Source organism: Musca vetustissima, unplaced genomic scaffold (genome assembly GCF_032173495.1).
Source record: "Musca vetustissima isolate MV318-11 ecotype Yass unplaced genomic scaffold, APGP_CSIRO_Mvet_v1 utg11538, whole genome shotgun sequence".
NCBI lineage: Eukaryota > Metazoa > Arthropoda > Insecta > Diptera > Muscidae > Musca > Musca vetustissima.
In genome coordinates this window covers 21,227-46,599 of record NW_026884685.1, presented here as the reverse complement: position 1 = coordinate 46,599, position 25,373 = coordinate 21,227, and the positions used below count along the sequence as shown (strand labels likewise).

General features: G+C 33.3%; 1 protein-coding gene across 1 annotated transcript; it reads left to right on the top strand.

The window, feature by feature from the left end:
• Positions 1-9,050: 9,050 nt before the first annotated feature.
• LOC133331693 (protein vein) lies at positions 9,051-20,437 on the top strand (the record flags this gene model as incomplete). The annotated part of the gene is made up of 5 exons (XM_061540073.1): positions 9,051-9,222; positions 9,410-9,534; positions 9,616-9,739; positions 13,818-13,873; positions 20,375-20,437. Coding segments are annotated over 5 exons (524 nt in total), but the record flags the coding sequence as incomplete, so codon positions are not given.
• Positions 20,438-25,373: the final 4,936 nt, after the last annotated feature.

The window sequence follows — 25,373 nt, the reverse complement described above, 5'->3', positions numbered from 1 at the left end:
AATGAAAATGTGCCAAATTTCGTGCAAACCGAAAGATATTAAGGGACTTTGGTACAACATTTACCTTTAATCGGACGAAAATATATATGGGAGCTATATCTAAATCTGAACCGATTTTCACGAAACTTAACACACATCATGCTAGACCTAATTCATTACGCTGTGCCAAATTTCGTGCAAATCGAAAGATATATAGGGACTTTGGTGCACCATTTACATTAAATCGGACGAAAATATATATGGGAGCTATATCTAAATCTGAACCGATTTTCAGGAAACTTAACACACATCATTCTATACCTAATTCAATACGCTGTGCCAAATTTCGTGTAAATGGAAAGATATATAGGGACTTTGGTGTACCATTTACATTAAATCGGACGAAAATATATATGGGAGCTATATCTAAATCTGAACCGATTTTCACGAAACTTAACACACATCATGCTAGACCTAATTCATTACGCTGTGCCAAATTTCGTGCAAATCGAAAGATATATAGGGACTTTGGTGTACCATTTACATTAAATCGGACGAAAATATATACGGGAGCTATATCTAAATCTGAACCGATTTTCACGAAACTTAGCACACAACATTCTAGACCTAATTCATTACGCTGTGCCGAATTTCGTGCAAATGGAAAGATATATAGGGACTTTGGTGGACCATTTATATTAAATCGGACGAAAATATATATGGGAGCTATATCTAAATCTTACCCGATTTTTTCCAATTTCAATAGGGTTCGTTCTTGGGCCAAATACGTGATCTATACCAAATTTCATCCAAATCGGATCATAAATGCGACCTGTACTTTGTTCACAAAAATACATGGACGGACAGACGGACGGCCATGCGTAAATCGACTCAGAAAGTGATTCTATGCATATTCTCAAAGGGAACCATGTGTCTATCTCGTTTCCTTTTGCCTGTACCACAGTGTGGTGAAGGGTATAAAAAGGGTCCACGATAGTATGCGATATTTTTATACCCTACACCACTATGTTGTCAGGGTATTATAGCTTTATGCAGCCCCAAGAGTTTGTAACGCCGCGAAATATTGGTCCTAGACCCACTTTTAAGTATACCGATTGTAATATCTCGACTAGCTGAGTCGATCTAGACATGTGTGTCCGTCCATTATAATTTGTAAACACGTTACAGGCCACAGTTATGTGGCCAATCTTCACGAAATTTTGCATGTAGGATGGGTTCTGGTCAATGAAGTTTTTGGTAAATATTTTGGGAATGAAATGGGTCAAATACTTAATTTTTCTTGGTTTTTCTGGTCGCTCCAGAGGCCGCAATTATCGCCCGAACATCGTGAAATTTTACATGGAGAAAGGGATTGAGCCAAAGAATAAGCATGCCTGTTTTTATAAAGACCGCTCAATGGACCCTGACTTTTGTGTGAAAAATGACAAAATTTGTATTCTATAGCGTATATATTTACTCCTGAAGGACATATAGCCCTTTAAATTGATACCAATTGTATTGTCGTATGCACTCGGATGTGGGAATTACACGTAAATATTTACATGTGCTTACGTATTCAGATATTATTTAATAAACCATTACCACACTAGAGAGCGGAAACATAACGCTAGTCGCATTGAAATATTCCATGAGGTTCCAGTTATGGTCAAGGACAACGCCTATAATATTCGGTGATGATCAGATAATAATTTTGGGATGAAGTGGAGCAAAAACTTATTTTTTTGTGTTTTTTTCGATTCGATCTATAGGCTACAATTATAAGACTAACATCACAACACAACCCACGGTGAAGAGAATATGAACAAGTAATTAGAAGGGCTGTTCTGAATATTGGTAATATTCGGAAAATATGTCAGTTTAAGGAAGAGGTGCTGTTGACCTCTAATCGGGCAAAAGGGTGCAACCATCACAAAATATTACCCAGGCCTGTATCGTGTTTACAAATTATAATGGACAGACAGACGGACGGACACACATGTCTAGATCGGCTCAGCTAGTCGAGATCTGACGATCGCTATACTTGAAGGTGGGTCTAGGACCAATATTTCGCGGCGGTACAAACAAACAAACTCTTGGGACTGCACAAAGCTATAATAACCTGACAACATAGTTGTGCAGGGTATAAAAAGAAATACCCGTCTGTAGTTTGTCCTTGAAAAAATTTTTTCATATCCAGGGAAAGTCCATGCCTCTTTGGGTCCATAAAAAAATATTTACGCCTCTTTGGGCCCTTGAAAAAATACCCGTCTGTAGTTTGTCCTTGAAATTTTTTTTTCATATCCAGGGAAAGTCCATGCCTCTTTGGGTCCATAAAAAAATATTTACGCCTCATTGGGCCCTTGAAAAAATATTCTTTAAAAGATTCAAGCCTTAATTGGCCCTTGAAAAATATTCTTTAAAAGATCCAAGCCTTAATTGGCCCTTGAAAAATATTCTTTAAAATAATGACGCCTTAGATGACCCTTGAAAAAATATCGTTTAAAGATCGAAGCCGTAGATGACCCTTGTGCTCCATCCAATCCTTAGCCTTTATATTTTTTGTATTTTTTTAATTTCCCAAAATCCAAACAAGAAATTTTGTTTTTATTGCCATTTAATTGGCAATTTAATTCACCTCACAATTGATTACATTTCAAATGTTTCTTCAAATTCGTAAAAGCGATGAAATTAATCATCACTTCGAATCGTTTGGGGTTGCGGGTATTACCAAATCATTTCAATGTAACAAACAACAATAGCAACAACAACAACAACAGCAAAATGGCCATATAACAAATTTGTTGAGAATCTGGATGGATATAAACCAAATGTGTGTGTGCGTGTATACATGTAGGATGGCATTGATCTGTTAGTTATCGACAGAATGGCGAACACCTTCTGAGAATTGATCGGTTAGTTTTTAGTTTTTTTCCGTACCCCTCCCCCGGTGGCTGCAATTAGAAATTTTTATTTATAGGAATCTATTCTACTTTTGCTCAAGTTTTTCTTTTTTGCTCTGCCAAAGAGGGGGTGGGTGATGATGGCTGCGTATGACTGAGTGTATCTATACGTAATCTATTTAGCTGTGTGAATCACCCACCACAGTGGCGGCGAATTCTAGGTGCTCTTTTTTTTGTTTTCTTTGCTACATACAGACATTTTGCGATATGCTGTGCGCTGTAATTTTTGTTTTCGTTTGATATGAAATTGTTTATTTATTTCGTATGACTTGTGTTGTCGTTGTTGTTGGTTTTTGTATTTTTTTCTTCTCTGATTGCAGCAAGGTAAGGAGGTAGTGTTATGGCAGTAGCCTTATCAACATATTTATCTCGCTTATGTTGCTTGTTCACACGCCCCCATAACTCACCTTGCAAAGCGACAGAGGATTTGTAAACTAAGGAAATTTCACATGATTTGTTTTTTGTCTGGTTGGTGTTGCTGTTGTTGGCGCGCACACACACCTGTATATGCATACGTTTACAAAGTCAGCAGCCTGACTTAAGCGATGCCATCACTTTGCAGAGGGATAACATTAAGTCAAACTTGCATAAAGGGAATCTAATGAATAGCCACTTGGTTATGGAACTACTAATGCAGAGATGATATTCGAGAGGGTTTCGAAGACCTTCTATAAATAAAAGATCAACTGAAGGTCCTCTGTAGTTAGAAGAAGTCCATAAAGATCTTTATACATTAAAGGCCGTCAATATACAAAAGAATTCCTATACGACTTATATAGACAGAAGACCTACAGATAGTCTTCTATAGACAGAAGAACTTCTATAAATTGAAGCGCTCTTGAAGGTCTTATATTGATCAGATCCCTCTAGAAGGTCTCCTATTGATAGAAGCGCCCTGAAGGCATTGTATACATCGGTATTCTATTAACAAAATACATTCAGAAGTTCTTTTATATATAAAAGACCACTAGAAGGTCTCCTATAAACAGAAGGAGGTCTTTTTATACCCTTCACCACACTGTGGTACAGGGTATTATGTCTTGGTGCATACGTTTGTAACAGGCAAAAGGAAACGAGATAGACACATGGTTCCATTTGAGGATATGCATAGAATCACTTTCTGAGGCGATTTACGCATGTTCGTCCGTCTGTCGCATTTATGATCCGATTTGGATGAAATTTGGCATAGGTCACTTATTTGGCCCAAGGACGAACCCAATTGAAATTGGGAAATATAGGTTCAGATTTAGATATAGCTCCCATATATACATTCGTCCTATTTTATGCAATGTTTCATGAAAATCGGTTCACATTTAGATAAAGCTCCCATATATAGCTTCGCCCGATTTTAGGTAAATAGTCCACTAAAGTCCCTGGAAATCTATTGACTTGCACGAATTTTGGCATAGTGTACTGAATTAAGTCTAGAATGATGTGTGAAAAGTTTTGAGAAAATCGGTTCCGATTTAGATATAGCTCCCATATATAGCTTCGCCCGATTTTAGGTAAATAGTCCACTAAAGTCCCTGGAAATCTTTTGACTTGAACGAAATTTGGCACAGCGTAATGAATAAGGTCTAGAATGATGTTTGCCAAGTTTCGTGAAAATCGGTTCAGATTTAGATATAGCTCACATATATATCTTCGTCCGATTTAAAGTTAATTGTGTACCAAAGTCCCTATATATCTTTCGATTTGCACGAAATTGGGCACAGCGTAATGAATTAGGTATAGAATGATGTGTATTGAGTTTTCTGAAAATCGGTTCAGATTTAGATATAGCTTCCATATATATTTTCGTCCGGTTTAAGTAAATGGTCCACCAAAGTCACTATATATCTTTCGTTTTGCACGAAATTGGGCACAGCGTAATGAATTAGGTCTATAATGATGTGTGTTAAGTTTCCTGAAAATCGGTTCAGATTTAGATATAGCTCCCATATATATTTTCGTCCGATTTAAGGAAAATCGTGCACCAAAGTGGCTATATATCATTCGATTTGCACGAAATTTGACACAGCGTACTGAATTGAGTCTAGAATGATGAATGGTGAGTTTCGGAAAAATCGGTTCGGATTTCGATCTAGCTCATATATATACAAATATATTCGTCCGATTTTATATAAATGGTGCACCAAATTCATAATGTTTGTCCGATTAACACGAAATTTTGCACAACGTGTCAAATTGGAACTTGAATGACGTTATTGTGTTTCGTTGAAATTGGTGCAAATGCAGGCATAGCTTCCATATGTATTTCGAACGGGTGTCTGATTTTAACAGAGCGGCGTACCGAATAGCGTATATCAATTTTGCTAAATTTGTCCTATGGTACGCAGACGACTCTAATCTGCCCGAATGAAATTAAATTTACCACAGGTTGCAGAAAGACATGAGCACGATCCTTCGAAGGAACATTGACATTGCAAGTGTAAGAATACATATGTACAATATACCCAAAGTGGTGAAGGGTATTATATAGTCGGCCCAGTCCGACTTTACTACTTTCCTTACTTTACTACTTTCATTCTAGTCCCCCGACGACAACCGCCACTTTGTTCGTACTCTCAACGTAAATAAATGTTTATATTCACTTTTGTTTATAACTTTGTTGCACATTCACACACCAACACACACATCTTCATGCAAAAATCTCATAAACGTATCCTTCCTTTATGTTGATATCCAACCAAAGCTCTGTATCATTTCATTCCAAAAAGAAATATGTGTTCTTCTTGTTGTTGCCTGCCTGCATGGCCTGCCAACCTGGTCTGATGCTGGCGTTGATAATGTTGTTGTTGCAGTTCTTTGCCAGATTTTCTTCAGTTCATTTGTCAGTTAGTCTTAATTTCGGTTGTCGCTTTTTGATGTATTTATTGTCGAGCAGAGTGATAGACATGTTTACCAACCTGACGTTACGTTAAAATGATGATGTTCAAACAGAAGGAAGGAGCCAGAAGAAGTTATTGTTTTGATGTATTTTCTTCATCAAAATCATACGTCAGACAGTCATCCATCCATCCATCTTTCTAGTATTCCTGTTTAAAAAACGCCTTATATTTGATTAGCTTCTTTTTTGCATCTGTCTGTCTCTTTGCCATCAACAAAATTTTCCGAAATTATTTTGTTTTTGTTTTCGAAACCGAAATTCTTAGTTTTCTGTTGATAAGAATTAAGAACAAGAATTGTGCGCCTAGGCATCAGGGCCAACGTGACAATTTAATCAGCATATTCTTACGTCACAGAAAATCTCTCGTGAAGATCACAAGCAGCAGCTGATAGCAAAACGGAACAGAACAAAAAAAATAGAAACGGAAAATCAAAACGTATTCCATAGTCATAAATTATAAAGTTATACTGCGTTGATAATAAACACCGTGACGCCGCCACATCTTGGCTATATGGTAGTAGCAGTAGTAGATATCGTCGGTATGGGATGCACGTTGCGAATAAAAAAGCATCTGGGCTATGCGTCACACTTAACGCTCGTTCTATGAGGTAGCCGTTACGGGCACATGTTTTCGTATGAGCGATTTTCGTTGGATTGTTTATATTTTTTATTTCATCTTCGATGATATTTGGCAACCTTGTATTGATTTTTTTCTATAAAACATATATGTACATATATATATATATATATATATATATGTATATTATCTGATAAATGTCATAATTAAATGAGCCATTTAAAATGTTTATTATCTCTGAAAATGAGTCATAAAATTATGTTGTTTTTATTAATTTGAGAATATAGGATATGGATGGAATTATGGGTCAATAAAATATGACCTAAGGCAACTCAATGCGATTTCTTTGAATAGATATATTTTTTTAAATATAATAAAAAAATTCTGATTATTTTTTTTATTTTACAAAAATTTCCAAACACCTTGAAAAAAATAATTCCTTTAATGCATATTTTCATAGACTTTGAATAAAAAAAATTAAGTTTTTATACAAAAACCATATACCCGCTACTACGTCAGCAAATGTGGGAAGTATTTAAAACCATATACCTGTAAAATCTCCAAATTTCAAATACGAATTTCCAGGATAAGTTTGTTTCAAATTTAGTGCCATTTAATACACATAGGTACAAATTTCCATTTCCTCATCATGCAATCCAATGAAAATCTTAAATGCCATTTAGTACACATTAGTAGACATTTCCAAAACCTCCTACATACCCCAATTCTACACATCCGCAGTGATCCTAAATCAAAATTTCAGGATTCGAACTCTATCGGTTCACCCACAATTCAAATTGTACAAAAGTTAGTACAAAGTAGTACAAATTTCCAAAACATCCTACATACCCCAATCCTACACACCCCACTGATCCTAAATTCAAGTTTTAGGATTCCAACTATATCGGTTCAACCACAATTGAAATTGTACTAAATTTAGTACATAGTAGTACCAATTATCAAATCTTCCTACATACCCCAACCCTACACTTCCACAGTGTTCTTAATCAAAATTTCAAGAATCCAACTCTTTCGGTTCACCCACAAATCAAATCGTACTAAATTTGGTACCAATTTCCAAACCTTCCTACACCTCCACAGTGATCATAAATCAAAATTTCAGGATTCCAGCTCTATCTCTTCACCCACAATTTAAATTGTACCAAATTTATTACACTTAGTACAAAATTCTAAAACTTCCCACATACCCCAACCCTAAACCCCACAGTGATCTCAACTGTATCGGTTGACTCACAATTCAAATTGTACCAAATTTAGTACACATTAGTACAAATTTCTAAAACTTCCTACATATCTCAATCTTACACCTGAACAGTGATCCTGACTCCACATTTCATGACTCTAGCTTTATTGGTTCACCTAAAATTCAAATCGTACCAAATTTAGTACCCATAAGTATTAATTTGTAAACTGAATCCCGACCCTAATCCTTCACCCCTATAATTATCCTCACTCCAAATTTCATTGTTCCCGCTCTATCGGTTCACCCAAATCCAAACTGTACCGATTATAGTACGATTTAGTACTTTTCGTACACACAAGTAACAAATTTCGGTTGTATCTCCAAATTAAATTTGTACCAAATATAGTACCATATAGTACGTACACATGAGTACACGCTTTCAAAACCATATCCTTAAATGGACCCTACTTCTAACCATAATTCACACTCCAAATTTCAAGTTTTTAGCGCTATCCGTTCAAATGCTACAGAATTGTACCAAATTTAGTACATTTTCGTACTTTTCTGATAATTATAGTTCGAATTTCCAAAAATCCGTTGGTACATCTATCCTACACTCCATCAACGACCACCAAACCAAATTTCAGAGCTCTTCCTCCACCGGTTCGCCAAATACAAATGGTATCACATTTAGTACGTTTTAGTACTTTTTCGTACCGTTCTAGTATGAATTTCCAAAAACCCAGCCTTATCTGCCACCTTTAGACCAAGAGTGAGCCTCACCCAAAATTTCAAGATTCTAGCTTCAGCCGTTTCGTCTGGACGTTGATGAATCGTTAAATCAGTCAATCAATCATTTTACTCTTTTATAAGTATAGATTAGTACTTTTCGTACCGTTCTAGTACGAATTTCCAAAAACCCAGCCTTATCACATTTGGACCAAGAGTGACCCTCACCCAAAATTTCAAGATTCTAGTTTAGTCTTGGCGTTGATGAATCGTTAAATCAGTCAGTCAATCACTTTACTCTTTTATTAGTATAGATATTTTAAAACCAGAGACCATACGATACCCTACACAACTACCACGGAACTCGGATGTTTATTCCGATTCCCTTCACGGTGTGTTGTGTTGCGATGTTCTATATTCGACTCGAAACACACACAAAAATTAAGTTTTCGGTCCACTTCATCCCAAAATTTTAATCTGATCATCATCGGAAATTATAGGCTTTGTCCTTGACCATAATTGGAACTTCATAGAATATTTTAAAGGGATCAGCGATATATATGTACTTAAAAAATATATATTTATTAATAATATTCACGTCAGAATGTCTTTGAAAACATATTTTCTTTTTTAGCTAGCTCACACATACAACCAAACAAATTAAACTTATATTATTCTCTATCTTTCTTTCTTGTTATTGTTTCTTTACAGCACAGCTCGCTTCCATAAGATCAATATCAGCCAGCAATCGAACCGTGGAAAATGGTCAAGAATTGCGAATTGTGTGTAAGGTGGCCGGCAGGCCGCCACCCAAGGTGACATGGTTTAAGGATCATCGATCAATAAATCGAAATCGTAAACTGTATCAGTTTATACACTACAAGTAGGTCAAACGAAACGATCATTAGTCATAACAAATGATAATTGGGGAAATGACAAAAAAAAATCAAAACAAAAAATATTCACAAATAATTGATTTTGGCATCCCTATAATCATTTTGTATTCTATTTTAATTAATCACAATCCCATTTTAATTACAATTTGTTTTTTGTCTTGTTGTTTTTCTTAGGAAGAGATCTGAACTAATAATACGTTCATTCAATACCTCTGATGCGGGTCGTTATGAGTGTCGAGCAAAAAACAAGGTTAATCGAAATATAGAACGCAGAACCATTGTCATCAAAGCGTATCCAGGTATGTTTTGAGTTACACCATTTCCATTGGTTGAATATATATTTTTTAATAATAATTTTTTGTTGTTTTATTTGTTTCTAGTCGTCCAACGCTTTGATCCAAATCCCCGAGGTGCTGGCAACGCCTGTCCCGATGATGCCTCTGAGTTTTGTTTTAATGGAGGAACCTGCAAGTTCTTCTCTGAAATCAGTTCCTATTCGTGCATGTAAGTATAGAACTAAACTTCAAACAACATGAGTTCACGTTTAACAGTCTATGAAAAAAATAATTTATGATCTTGAAAAATTGTACGATCAGTGGGATATTAATAAAAGTATTTTTAAGAACTTAGAGGTCGCGGAACTTGATAAATGTATTTATTTTTAATTCACACAAAATAGTTTTAAAGACCCGCTTGTTGGTCCTTGATAATATGTTGTTTTTTTAATATACGACTTGTATTGGTCCCTGAAATAAATTGTTTTAAATATTCACACCTATATTGGAAACATCAGACAACGGCATGAGGTTGATTGTCTTCGTGGAAGCAAAAAACCTGATAGTTAGCAGCACCAGATTCAAGCATCTCGAAATACTTGGCCTTGTCACTTGGATTTCTCCTGATCGAAGAACGAGAAATCGATCATGTTGTGATAGACGGAAGGCATTCATCCAGTGTTTTAGTCGTCCGATCGATCCGAGGAGCGAATATCAATTCGGACCACTACCTTGTAGCAGCCAAGGTATGCACCCGTCTTAATGTAGCAGCAAAGATGCGATCTAATGTAACACGGAAATTTGACATCGAAAAGCTACAAACACAACAGATAGCAGAAGCGACATCACTCTAGACTTAATTCAGAGCGCTATGCCAAATTTCGTGCAAATCGAAGGATATATAGGGACTTTGGTGCACCATTTACCTTAAATCGGACCAAAATATATATGTGAGCTATATCACTTAGATTTCTCCTGATCGAACAACGAGAAATCAAATCGACCATGTTGTGATAGACGTAAGGTATTCATCCAGTATTTTAGACGTCCGATCGATCCGAGGAGCGAATATAGGTTCGGAACATTACCTTGTGGCAGCCAAGGTACGCACCTGTCTTAATGTAGCAGCAAAGGTGCGATCTAATGTAACATGGAAATTTGACGTCGAAGAGCTGCAAACACAACAGATAGCAGAAGCCTACTCCGTTGAATTTAACCAACTGCTTGACGAAAACACTCCTTGTCCCAATAATATTATAGAAGCACAGTGGCAGAGAATTGCCTACACCCTACAAACTGCAGCAAAAGCAACACTTGGGTACCAAAGACCACCATCAAGAAATCCGTGGTACGATCAGGAGTGTCGTAATGCTACTGATGTGAAAAACACAGTGTATAGGGCAACCCTGCAAACAGTAGCAACACGTAATGTGATGGAGAATTATCGGGAGAAAAGGAGAGAGGAGAAACGTATTTTCAGAAAAAAGAAGAAAGAGCAAGAAAAATGTAAGCGTGAGCAAATCGAGATGTACAGGAGTCAGAATGAAGTCCGAAAATTCTACCAACGGGTAAAACACCAAACCGAAGGCTTTGGTGCAGGCACATCCTCCAATAGAGATAAAGAAGGAAACCTGATGACAAATACAGACAGCGTACTGAGGATCTGTGCCGTAATGCTACTGATATGAAAAACGCTAGCGTATAGGGCAACCCTGCGGACAGTAGCAACACGTAATGCGATGGAGAATTATCGGGAGAAAAGTAGAGAGAGAAGAAACGTGTTTTCAGAAAAATAAAGAAAGAACGAGAAAAATGTGAGTGTGAGCAAATCGAGATGTACAGGAGTCATAATGAAGTCCGAAAATTCTACCAACGGGTAAAACACCAAACCGACTGTAGAGATGAAGAAGGAAACCTGGTGACAGATACAGACAGCGTGCTGAGTATCTGGAAGGAGCTTTTTAAAAAACTTCTGGTATCAAATAGTAGCGGTGAAGAGGATACCACGGAACCAATAATAGATGACGGTATATAGTGTATACCACCTAGCCAAGATGAAGTCAGAATAGCAATCAATCGGCTGAAGAATAATAAAGCAGCAGGTGCCGATGGGTTACAAGCCGAACTATTCAAGACTTGTGGTCAGATGCTGGTAAGGAGCATGCACCAGCTGATTAGTACAATTTGGCTAGAAGAATGCACGCCCAATATATTGGAACCTCAGCATCCTGTGCCCCGTGCACAAAAAAGGAGACAAGACGATATGTGCCATCTATAGAGGAATAAGTCTCCTTCCCATCTAATATAAAGTGCTATCCAGCGTACTGTGTGAATGACTGAAGCCAATGACATTATTAGACCATACCAATGCGGCTTCAGACCTGGCAAATCCACCATCGACCAGATTTTCACTCTGCTACAAATCCTGGAAAAAACTCACGAAAAACACATCGACACATTCTATATATTCGTCGACTATAAAGCCACATTCGACAGTCCTATCCATTCCTGCAAAATTAATACGGCTATGCAGGATAACTTTAACTGGCACAAGATCAGCAGATAAAGTCGGAAAGGACCTCTCTGAGCACTTTAATACCGAACGAGGATTCATACAAGGTGATAGTTTGTCGTGTGACCTTTTTAACATCCTGCTGGAAAAGGTCATACGAGAGGCCAGAGTGAACAGAAATGTCACTCTGCACACCAAACAACACATGGTACTCGCCTACGCCGATGACATCGACATAATGGGTCGAACAAGCAGATGAGGCAGCTCTTGGGGTGTTTGAGCGAAAAATTCTCAGAGAGATATGCGTTGACGATCTGCGTTGGCGGTGAATATCGCCGTCGAATGAACCATGAGCTATTCTCGGCACCTCGGACCAGACGTATTGAGCTGTAGCGACTACGTTGGCTAAGTCATGTTGTGAGAATCAGGGTGCGGAGAATGATTAAAATACACTCTTTCTCAGGAATGCTCACGGCGATAATTCGAATGTTTTTCAATTTATCGCGAATGATAAAGTTGCAATAAATGAACAAGCATTTGCAATCTCTCGCGAATATTCGCATTGTACGAAAAATTCACCAACGATACAATTTCGCTTCGTCGATTTATTCGTTTTCGAGCATGTGTTGCTAAAGAACATTCTATTGAAAAACTCAAACATTAAATTTTCGCGAATGCTCGCGAGCCCTGTTAAAAACAAGCACAAAGAAAAATATCATAAAAAAGTAAACACACACAGAACAAATAAAAGTGTGAGTAGCAGAAAGTGTGTGGAATAACAAAACACATGTCCAACAACTATTGAGTTCACGAACGTTTGTTGTTATTGTTGTTGCTGTTTTGAACATTCGCGAGAATTCGGGAATGTTTGTTTTCATTCGTGAGAGAATGTCAGAAAGAATTTTAACCACCAAACGAAACGAACGATCGTTGTTGGGGTGCTCTCACTCGTTTGTTATGTGTGTGCGAACATTCTTAGGGGAATGCTCGTCTGGTAAATAATTTATCGCCATAAATTCATTCCTAAAATGAGCACAAAACGGAAATAATGTATTTTAATTCATTACCCAGCGAATTTTTGCGCACCCTGGTGAGAATGGATGAAGATGCCCCAGCCCAGAAGGCATATAAAAGCGAACCAGCTGATGGTTCACGCAGAAGGTGAAGGCCACGAATAGGATGGAAAGACCAAGTGGAAGACAACATTGCCGAATATGGTCTTTCAAATTGGGAAAAACTGCGCAAAAGACCGACGAGCCTGGAAATTTTTTTAAGCTCGGCTTATGGAACGAAAGTTCTGTCACAAGCCAGCTAAGTAAATAGGAAAAGGTCTTAGAAAAATTAATTTTAAAAATCCAAGCCTTGAAAAGGTCTTAGAAAAATGTATTTTAAAAATCCACACATTGGAAAGGACTTAGAAAATTGATTTTAAATCCACTCCCTGGAATTTTTTTTTTTAAATCCCTGAAAAAGTATTTTTTTAAATCCCTCGCCTTGAAATAGCCCTCGAAAATTTTTTTGAATATTATTTTAAAAATTCCTGAAAAAATATTTTTTTTTTAATTCCTCGCCTTGAAATAGACCTCGAAAAATGTGTTTTGAATAATATTTTAAAAATTAACACCTTGTATTATTCTTTAAAAAAATATTTGTTAAAAATCCATGTTTGCTGTGGTCCTTGGACAGAATAAATCCACGATTTTTTTTATCCTTGAAGACATTATTTTTCATACAAATACACGAAAGTAATATATATTATTAAAAATAATAAAAATTGTTTTATTTTTTGTTCCAGATGTCCTGAAGGCTTCATTGGTGAAAGATGCGATCGCAAGGAAGTCAACAATCCCAGTACGTACAGCAACGAACAAGAGTGTGGCGATAAAAAGTATTTTGGAAGTTATTATTGCTAAAGTAGGCTTTTCTATAGCATCCAATGTTTAACGATATAGAAAACTAAAAAGAAACTCGAAATTTTTTTATATATAAAAAAAACAAAAATTAAGAAAAAAACAAAATGGAAATCTCATGACCAGAACAAACATGACCTTCTATAAAAGCCAAAACAAGGAAATGGAAGAAGGACATGCTTTTGGAAAAAGAAAACAAAATTATTTCTTTCTTTTCTTTACGATTTTAATCATCCGCTCCTCAATACAATATTAACTTAAATTGTTCACTCACACACACACACACAAGTGAGTCTATGTGTGGGTGCATATGCCAAAAAGTAAAAAAAGAAAACCACAAATCAACAGCAGACAACACCAAAAACAAAACAAATTTAAATAAACCGTAAATCAAAATAGTTATTTTTTTAATTTGTTTTTCAAGAAAAATATTTTTTTTTTAGTTTAATAATATCCACCACTATATACATATATAAATATTTGTATAGTACAAAACAAAACAAACGACAAAAAGATGTAATGCAACGTAACGTAAACATAAATGACACGTAACGTAAATGAACGCAACAACAGTATGGGCCCGTTAATGGCTAACCACATGCGCACAAATTCACCACATTCCATAACATCCGTTTAGGTATTGTCTTTTGTTTCTTTCTCTGTCTCTCTCTCTCTCTTGTTCCTATCTACTTTTGCTTCACTTGTCGCACATCGCACACCAGTTGCAGTTTCAAAATTCTGGCCAAATGAAATATATAAAATTCCAAAAACAAAAAACTATGAATAGCCAATTTGATTCGGTTATAGCGAAAACAGAACATAAGGTGCTATAGAAAGGCTTTGTTTTTTTTCTTTGTTTGAAAACCTTAAACTACTCTAATTACCAACACACAGACAAAGAGACTATATATACACACACACAGATACAGATACACATATATAATTACTTTTCTCCCCCACTCCCCGCTAAGCGGCTACTAACCCAGATTTCAAAAAATGTATAATTTGTTGTTCCTTAGATTTTTCCAATATATCATCTTACATAATAGTTATTTATTATTTCCTATATACACCAATACATATCTGCTATGTATGCAGTGGTATATAAGAACAGTTTGTGTATTTTTTTCCTATATACATATATATTTTTTTGAATTAATTAGTATATACACATTTTTTGTTTTAATTTTAATGCATTACTAATTCAGCTTTAAGTTGGTATTTATTTTTTTTATATGTATGTAAAATGTAAACAAACAAAACTCGGTTATTTTGAATTACAATAATGCTGCAATAAAACCGGTTAACTTACCCACCCACCACATGAGAAATATTAACGCCATGCTTAACATAGTACAGAGGCTTCTACTCCCCCAAAAAATACTGAAAATAGAAATTAATGAAAAAAAAACACAAATAGTTGTAATGTTGATGTTAACAATAATAGACTACTACCATAACCGAGTACCAAGTACTTAATAATCGATAATTTAGAATTAACCATAAATAACACATTAGTGCATAAAATTGTAGCATAGATAAACAGAAAAAAAGCAAAACATCCAAAGTTATTTAATTTATTATTATTATTTTTATATAGATAGTCATCTCACTCACACATACATAAACACATTTCATACACACAGTATATATAGAAGATTTCTGTCCCCCTCCCCCAAAAACGATTACTCGATAGTCATTGTTTTCTTTTGTAAATGAATATGAAAATTGAATTGTATTTTTTTCTAATAACGAAATAAAAAAAAACAAATTTTTGTCAAAAAACAATTTTAAATGAAATGTTCAGTTGCTTATAAATGGGATGAAGAAAAATGAAGGGGTATAAATTCGGCTATAAGGTACCAACTGTATAAAGGAAGTTATTTAACCCGAATAATGCTGTAATTATTTTTTTTTTTTCAAATTTTGGGACGAAACTTTCAGCGCCTCTGAATTGTGGGTCACTGAATCCAAAAATTTTATTTGAATCCCTATTTCTTATCAGGATAATCGACATGATTAATTTTTGGGCTGTGACCATATATATATATATATATATATTAGCACTGCTCGGGTACAGGTTTTTTAGATGATTTATTGATCGTCTAATGAGTGTGACCATATGGTCATGCTAGCACTGTTCGGGTTAAATTGTCAAACTACGATCATGCCTAAACGGGATGAAGATAAATGGGATGAAATATAAATTCGGATATAAGGTACCAACTGTATCAAGGAAGTTATTTAACCCGAATAATGCTGTAATTATTTTTTTTTTTTTTTTTGAATTTTGGGACGAAACTTTCAGCGCCTCTAGATTGCGGGTCACTGAATCCAAAGATTTGATTTGAATCCTTTTTTCTTATCAGGATAATCGACAGGATTAATTTTTGGGCTGTGATCATATATTCACACTAGCACTGCTCGGGTACAGGTTTTTAGATGATTTATTGATCGTCTAGCACTGCTCGGGTTAAATTGTCAAACTACGATCATGCCAATAATCATTTAATACACGTCTAATAATTTCATCGAATAATAATGGATAGAAAAAAATTTACATTTTTACAGGCCAAAAAGAAAATCCGAAACTTCTGTTAACATCGATTCGAACAAATTCAAGTATTTGTGCAAACTTTTATGTTTGTAAAAAATTTAACTGTCAAATTTGGTAATTTCTACTTGAATTCGATGTGCAATGTTGCCAACCATGTGATATATTATGAGTAAAAATTTGACAGAAAAAAAACAAAGGTTTTTGTTTTGATACATCACGTTATTATTGCATCATGGTTGGATGCATGGCACAATAAATATGTAGTCCATTTAGCGCAGCTGATGTCTTGATTAACTGTCAAAGTGGGTAATTTCTACTTGAATTCGATGTGCAGTGTTGCCAACCATGTGAAATATTATATGGAAAAATTTGACAGATAGTCAAGACAAAAACAAATGTTTTTGTTTTGATACATCACTTTATTATTGCTTCCTGGTTGGATGGTTCCGGAACGAACTAGTTCAAATTAATTATTCAGCAAAAGGAACGATCGCTATACGATTGTTCATCTAGTTCTTTTTGATTAAGACGTCCATTTTTTGCTCTCATTCACCTAGTTCAATTAGATACGATCTTCTCGTTTATTAAACGAAATAGCTGTCCAATGAACCATTGAACTAAAAGGAGCTATGAAACTAAATTAATTATCAAGGTCCGTTTGAGGGGCGAACAGAAAATATCGTATTGGGCAAATGGAATGAGCTGTACTAGATCCGTACTTGCATTGATCCAATTCATTTTTGCTCTGATTCACCTAGTCCAATTTTACCCAATCTTTCATCTAAATTTTCTTGTTCACTGGCCGAATTAATAGACGACAGATAAAAGTCGAATATCGATTTTAGCTGACACAAAAAAAAGAAAAACACACACACAAAGGTTAAATGCTGCAAAATTCGATTCGAACACATTCAAACATGTCACTTGAAATCGTTGGTTTAGAAAGATCGTGGAGGGCAAATAGAAACGTTCCATTCCTTAAAAAGGCTCGAAGGACCAATTTTAAAAGAAAAGTAGCACAAAGAATTTTTCATAGTGAGTGCTCTATGGATCTGAAATGTTTTTAAGCACACCCCAATTTCGGGAATATTTTAAAGAATTATGTCTTTTTAATTTCCATAAAAAATAATTTTTTTAAAATTTTTATTCGCTGCTATTTTTGGATTATTATGGCACTGATTGAATACAAATCTCCGCAAAAGAGTTATGATAAATTTTACTACTTAAGTCATCAGAAGCTTCAGATTTGTTATACTTATTTGGAGCGCAAATCGATTGGTTCATGTCTTGTCTCTAGGAAATGTCAAATTAAAAACCCAGTTTTTTTGCAAATTCTAACTGATTCCTGGGGAAATCGAAAGGGAAAGTTCACTAGTCGATTCTAATTCATAACTCTGGCTTTAAACGAACACTTACAATGCCGAGTTCTTCGGTGATAGAGGTATGAAAAGTTACATAGGTAAAGAAATTCAAAAGATAATTTTTAAGAAGCTGCAGAGTTGCTTAAAAAAGTTGCATGTGTAAACTCCGAGTAACTAATGTTGTATTCCAACATGCCAACAAATTGTTGGGTTGAAAATGACAAGGTATCGAGTTAGGATAGCAAAAAGTTCTTTCGCCTAATGGTGCATTTTGTCCCTCGCATTTTTATTGTATTCTTATTCTTATTCCTTAAAAGGTATTGAACTTTTCTTATGTTTTCGGTATAATCGCCATGCTAGTTTTGTGCTAATCTCAAAGACTGATCATTTTACTATAAAAAAACCTTGCATATTTTTAATAATTTATCACTTTAATTAGTGATTTAAATATTAAATCGACAAACTATGAAAGAAATAATGACAGTTTTCACATATTTTCTGGGAAAAAATGGGGAAATATGATTTTTATGGGAATTGCACAAAACTTTGAAAATAAGTAGTACTTAAAATTCAGAAAGTAACTAATACAATTGACTATTGAGTAATCGAGTAAAAATCATTGATTGAATTCTCTATTTGCGTGTAAAATATGATTTGTAGTGTCGCCTGAACGCAAAAGAGACTAATTCGTACAGCTGACAAAATGAACTCCATTGACTCACTTCAGTGAATCAACCGAATTGAACTACAACATAAGTACTACGATGGTGCATACCATGATGCAATAATAAAGTGATGTATACCAACAAAAACCTTTGTTTTTGTCTCGATTATCTGTCAAAATTTTCCATATAATATTTCAAATGGTTGGCAACGCTGCGCATCGAATTCAAGTAGAAATTACCCACTTTGACAGTTAATCAAGTCATCAGCTGCGCTAAATGGACTACCTATTCATTGTGCCATGGTGCATACACAGAATAGTTCAATTCGATTGATTCACTGTAGTAGTTCTTTTTGTCAGATGTTCGAATGAGTCTTTTTATGTTCAAGTGAATTTTGTTCCCCAAATGAGTTTCACAGCAAAATTTCCACTAATGAAATTTTCAACGTACAATTGAGAACCCTTTTATGACCAATTCAGTAAAAATGCGTGTCATTTTAATAAATAACAAATTACAACTTTTATTAATTTGGTCTCATATCCGTCCAGTGCGTTCCTAGATTCACATAAAGGAACTACTGAACTAGTTCACAGCATTTTTACTCATAATCCAATAAACAGGTCGTGTCAAAAGCAATCGTTATCGACAATTTTGGATCAAACTTAACTTTCTGTTTATATTTTCACACAATTAAGTCAAAATTGAAAGCTTGAAAGCAAAATTTTGGCAGCTCGGGTGAAATCATCTGGCCTTATCGGACGATCTTATTATGGGATCATGATTTTTACAGAAAGCAGATGATGATGGGATGACAATCCTTAGTCCATCTTTTTGTATTATTGCTGACTCAGAAGGACTCATCCTTGACTTCCCTGATACCTTTTGAGGTTATGCTATAATCGTTTTTCTCTAATCGCATGTTATTATCGCTTTGCACACACTCCCATACACAACTCGAATAAATCTAACACTTTACTCACACATACATACGTACATACATATTAAAAGTAGATTTTATTTCGTCTGACTAACTAATCCATCCATGCAACTAACACTAGGCATTTTGTAATTAGTTTATAACACTACATCAAATAAAAAAAAAACATATTTATTTTATTATTTTTAAACTTAATATAAACATTTGTTGTATATAATTATTATTTTGTACTTAACATAATAAGAATAATACAAATAATAAAATTCGAGGCCAGCAAAAAAACAACATCTGCTAACACGTTTAGAAGTTTATTTTATAAAATAAACATCGACATATATATTACAAGCATACATACTTACATACACACACATTTTTCCATTTTCATTTTATTTATTTCGAAAACAAAACATCATTTCATGATTTCAATTAATTTGAAAACTAAAAAAAAATAAAAATTATCGAGTGGCTGTTTTTGGCCGTAGATCATGCAACATGTTGGATGGTTTGGTTGGTTGGTTGGATGGATGCCTATCTTGTTCTTCCCCCTCTTTGGAAATGTAGTAGTCATGTTTGGTAGTACTAATCGAATTGTTTTTTTTTCTTTTATGGATTGGTTTAGTTAAGTTGTTTTCCCACTCCCTAATTTTTCCACCGGAAAATACAATTTAGCAAACACACATACATACATAGCTACATTGAGAATTTATTTATTTTTTTTTTTGGTTTTTATGACATTTTTACTAGTTTTATAATTTAATGGCCTGTTCTCTATTCTATCAAACGCTTGATTTGAATTTGGTTTCCTTTTATTAAAAAAAAAATAAAAAATCTAAAACTTAGAAATAGAATCGTAAAACAAGAAACAGAAAAACAAACAATTAATGACATATATATTTTTTTACATGTTTGTTTCTATTCACAGATTTCATGTTGCAATCTACCGCCAAATACACACCTTTAATTATTTGAAATGACTTCTTTTTTTAATTTATTTATTTTTAATTTTTTATAATTTTAATTTTTTTGTTTGTTTTTTTATGGGGTTTTTTAATAGTCATTTGTATTTTATATATAAATAAATTTTTGTGTATATTTTGCCCATAAGTTTTTGTAGTTTGTTTTGTGAGAAAACAAAGAAAAAACTAATTTTAATAAAGCCGAAAGATAATAATACGAAATTAATTGGAAATTACGAAATTAATAAAAACAATCAAAACACGTAGAATTGTATTTTACACCAGCCACCTGTATTCCCTGATTGCAAAATTTCCGAATTCTGGGGTATGTGTTAGAATTTATTATTGAAATTAAAAAAAGACACACAGATTTCAATGAGGACGAGTGAAGCTTTAGTTTGAAAGGATTATCCAATCTAGAACAGAGTTATTGTAAATATTTGAAAATATTTTTTAAAATAAATTTAAAAAAATTCTGAAATTTTCCTATACCCTGCCTATAAAGGTATAATTTAAAAAAATCACGCCTGAAGAGGCAAATAAAAAAACATTCGCGCCTATAGAAGCACAAGATAAAGTATATTTAAAATATACGCCTCTGAAGTTCATGAAAAAAATATATTTTTTAAAAAATCCACGCTTCTTGGGTCCTTAATTTTTGTTCTTTTAAAACAATAATTTTTTGTTCGATTGAACCTCTGAGGTTCAATCAATTGATTCATTAAAGTGAGCAAATGGAATAGGTAAGTCATTGTAGTTCATTTTGTCAGCTGTACAAATTCGTTCAAGAGAATTTTGTTCCCGAAATGAGTTTTACAGCAAATTTTCCAATAAGAACGGAACGAATTAATCTGAGGTTCATATAAAAAAATATTTTTTTAAAATATCCACGCCTCTGACGTTCATGAAAAAAAAATAATATTTAACAATTCACCTCCTTGAAAACACATAAAAAATAATATTTTTACAATTCACCCCTATGAAAGTACATGAAAAAATTGCTTTTTAAATTCACGCCTATGGAAGTACATGAAAAATTAATTTAAAACCATACGATACCCTACACAACTACCACATAACTCTATCATTCTGCAGATTTTTATTCCGAGCCTGGGTAATTTTTCGTGATAGTTGCACCCTCTTACCCGATTAGAGGTCAACAGCACCTCTTCCTTATACTGACATATTTTCCGAATAATTACTAATGTTCAGTACAACCCTTCTAATTGCTTATCCAGATTCCCTTCATCGTGGGTTGTGTTGTGATGTTAGGCTTAAAATTGTAGAATCAAAAAAAAAGTTTTCGGTCGCCTTCATCCAAAAATTATTATCTGATCATCGGCGAAAATTATAGGCATTGTCCTTGACCATAACTGGAACCTCATGGAACATTTCAAAGCGATCACTGACATATTTTCCGAATATTTCCGCCCTCTAATGTGGTAATGATTTATTAAATAATATCTGAATACGTAAGCACCTGTAAAGGGGAATTCACTTAAATCTTTAAGCTAGTGTTCGCAAACTATCGATACTATCGATGGTTTTAGACTTTTTTGTGATATGAACATACTTCGCAAAAATTAAATTTGACAAAAAAAAAATGTAAGTACATAAAATTTCAAATCGTGCTAAATGGAATAAAATCGTGTAAAAAAATTAAAAATATTCAATTTTTAAACCGTGTTATATCAAAACCGTGTACAAGACAGTGTAAAAACAGACTTAGGTGTACATAAGACAATATAATTGATATCAATTTAAAGGTCAATTTAAAGGTCTATGTCCATCAGTGACAAATATATACGCCATAGAATACAAATTTTGTAATTTTTCACACAAAAGTCTGGGTCCATTTGACCCGCTAAATATTAGCCGATATTTATCAAAACAGGCATGCTTATTCTTTGGACCAATCCCCTTCTCCATGTCAAAATTCGAGATGTTTGGGCCATAATTGCGGGCTCTGAGCGACAAGAAAAACCGACAAAAATTAAGTATTTGGTACATTTTATCCCCTAAATATTAACCGATCTTTACCAAAAACAATAGGGGTCTACGTAGGGCCGAACCCTTCCTACATGCAAAATTTCGTGAAGATTGGTCTATAACTGTGGCCTGTATCGTGTTTACAAATTATCATGGACGGACGGACACACATGTCTAGAACGACTCCTCTTGGATATACTATCAACTTCTCGGGTCTATGTTCTTCAAGAGTAAATATATACGCCATAGAATACACATTTTGTAATTTTTTCACACAAAAATCAGGGTCCATTTGACCCGCTAAATATTGACCGATATTTATCAAAACAGGCATGCTTGTTCTTCTCCCCTTCTCCATGTAAAAATTTGATATGTTTAGGCCATAATTGCGACCTGTGAAGCGACCAGAAAAACCGACAAAAATAAAGTATATAGTCCATTTCATCCCCTAAATATTAACTGATCTTTATCAATAATAATAGGGGTCTTCATTGGCCAGAACCGGTCCTACATGCAAAATTTCGTGAAGATTGGTCCAAAACTGTGGCCTGTATCGTTTTTACAAATTATAATGGACGGACGGACATACATGTCTACATCGACTAAGCTAGTCGAGATATACATATAGGTGGGTATACTTTATGTGGGTCTAGGACCAATATTTCGCGGCGTTACAAACTCTTGGGGCTGCACAAAGCTATAATACCCTGACAACATAGTTGTGTAGGGTATAAAAATCCACACCTATAGATGAAATGTTGTTTTTTATGAAAATTTGTTTTTTAAAAAAATCGACTCCATAGAAGTACATTAAAATTTGTTTTTTTTAATCGATGTATCTGAAGATCGTGAAAGCATATTTTTTTTTTAAATTCACTCCTACAGGCTCTAGTTGTGGCTCAGAAAATATTACAACCATTAATTTTTAATTAAAACTTCCAACATGTTATTTAACGTTGGGCGCCACCTTCAATTATTCTGGTTTTCTAGATTGGATAGAGATTCATTAAAATTTTCTGAGAACTTTATTAAGTGAAACAATTTTCAATATTTAAATGGATGTTATATTAACGCATAAATATAACTCTATATACATATATACGTATATATTTATACATATGTATTTGTTACGGCTTTTGTGGTACTATTGTTGCGAGTTAATTGTCATTATTCTACAATAGCCAAAAAAAAAAAAAAAAAACAATAAACTTAAACACAAAAAATAGTAAAAAATTTCCCATTATTAAGAAAATCCTTAAAAGTATCCTTTAAATTAAAGGATACCAAGCATTGATTTAAAATCCATTGCCAATACTGCACGCTTCGTTGCAATCAATTCAAATCTTCGGCTAAATAAAAAAACGAAAGCAAATTATTTTTGTTAGTATTAATAAAAGTTATATAAATTAAAAAATAAATAAAAAACAATGTTAATGTTATTACTATTTTTTAATTAATTATTAACTATTAGTAATTTATAATTTATTATTATTTTTAAATTATTTTTTAAAACTATTTTTTGGTGTTTTTAATAAGAGTTATATATTTTTGGAAGTTGTAAATTGTAATGGTAACATTTTTTTATTTTTAAATTTTAATTCTAAATGTTTAGATATTTAAAATAATATATATATATATATAAAAAGGAATACTCTATATATGCACTTACAAGCAAAACAAACAACCGATTAATTTTTATTATAAATAATAAACAAACTAAAGATAATAATAATTTATAAGAAAAATTTGGTTAAGCATATATATACACATTATTCATATATATATAAAATAAATAAAATAATAAAAAATATTAAAAAACTGATATAAATAAAATATTAATTATGTATTAGACAAGAATAAAAAATGCACAATTTATACCAAAAATGTAATTATAATTTGTTAACATTTAAATTGTAAAAAAAAAACATAGAACAGCAAAAATAAACAACAACAATTTTCAAAACTACAAGAAGATATGGGGCTGGAATAATCAGGGTCCCCACAAAAAAAATAAAAATAAATTGACTTATTTACATTGCAAAAAAACAAGTTGAGCTCTTCTGAGTATTAAGCCTAGATCGTTGCAGCCCAACTTATAAATATTTATTAAAAATAATGAAAAAAATAATGAAAGAAAAAAAAATTAAATTCATTATTTTTTTAAAGATTTTTTTTTAATTTCTATTTGTTAATATTTGTATGTATTGTAATTTTTTAAATGTCTTTATTATTATGTATTTCATTTTTCAAACTAAAACACACACCACTCTCCACTGAGTTCATACTCTTCCTATAACACACACATACATACATACACATAATAATTATTATTATTTTTTAATTTAGCTCTTAAGTAAATGTAAATTATTTTTTTTGCTAATAATTTAATTTTGTAACGATATATTTTTTTATATACATAAAAACAACAACAAATACAACACGAAAATAATTCACATGAAAATTAAGTGAATCATGTCATATTTATTATTACAATTACACACACACACACAAACACACCCATATAAATAAAATTAAAAAAGAAAAACCAAGAAGAAAAATAAAAATAAACTTTAAACAAAAACAATTAAAAGAAATAAAAAGAAAACATAAATTGTGTTTTACAAAATAATTTATATGAAAATAAAAAAAATTAAATATACCGAAAAATATATTAAAAAAAAAACAATACCAGAAGGATGCAGATATCAATTTGTGTCACACATTAAAATTTTCCGCGAAACTCAGCTGTTTTATTGGGTTAATTGTTGCGAGGCAATTTCCATGGTATGACAAATATTTTTTGTCGCCAGTCTGGCGAAATAAATTTATAGCCATAAACGACAAATTGTCATTAAGTATTAAAAATGGAAAGGGTAAAATATTAAGTATATGATTTGGGTTATTATATCATAATTGTTTTTTTTTCACATAACTTGGAACAAAATATGGTAAGTATGAAAGTATATGAACACATAT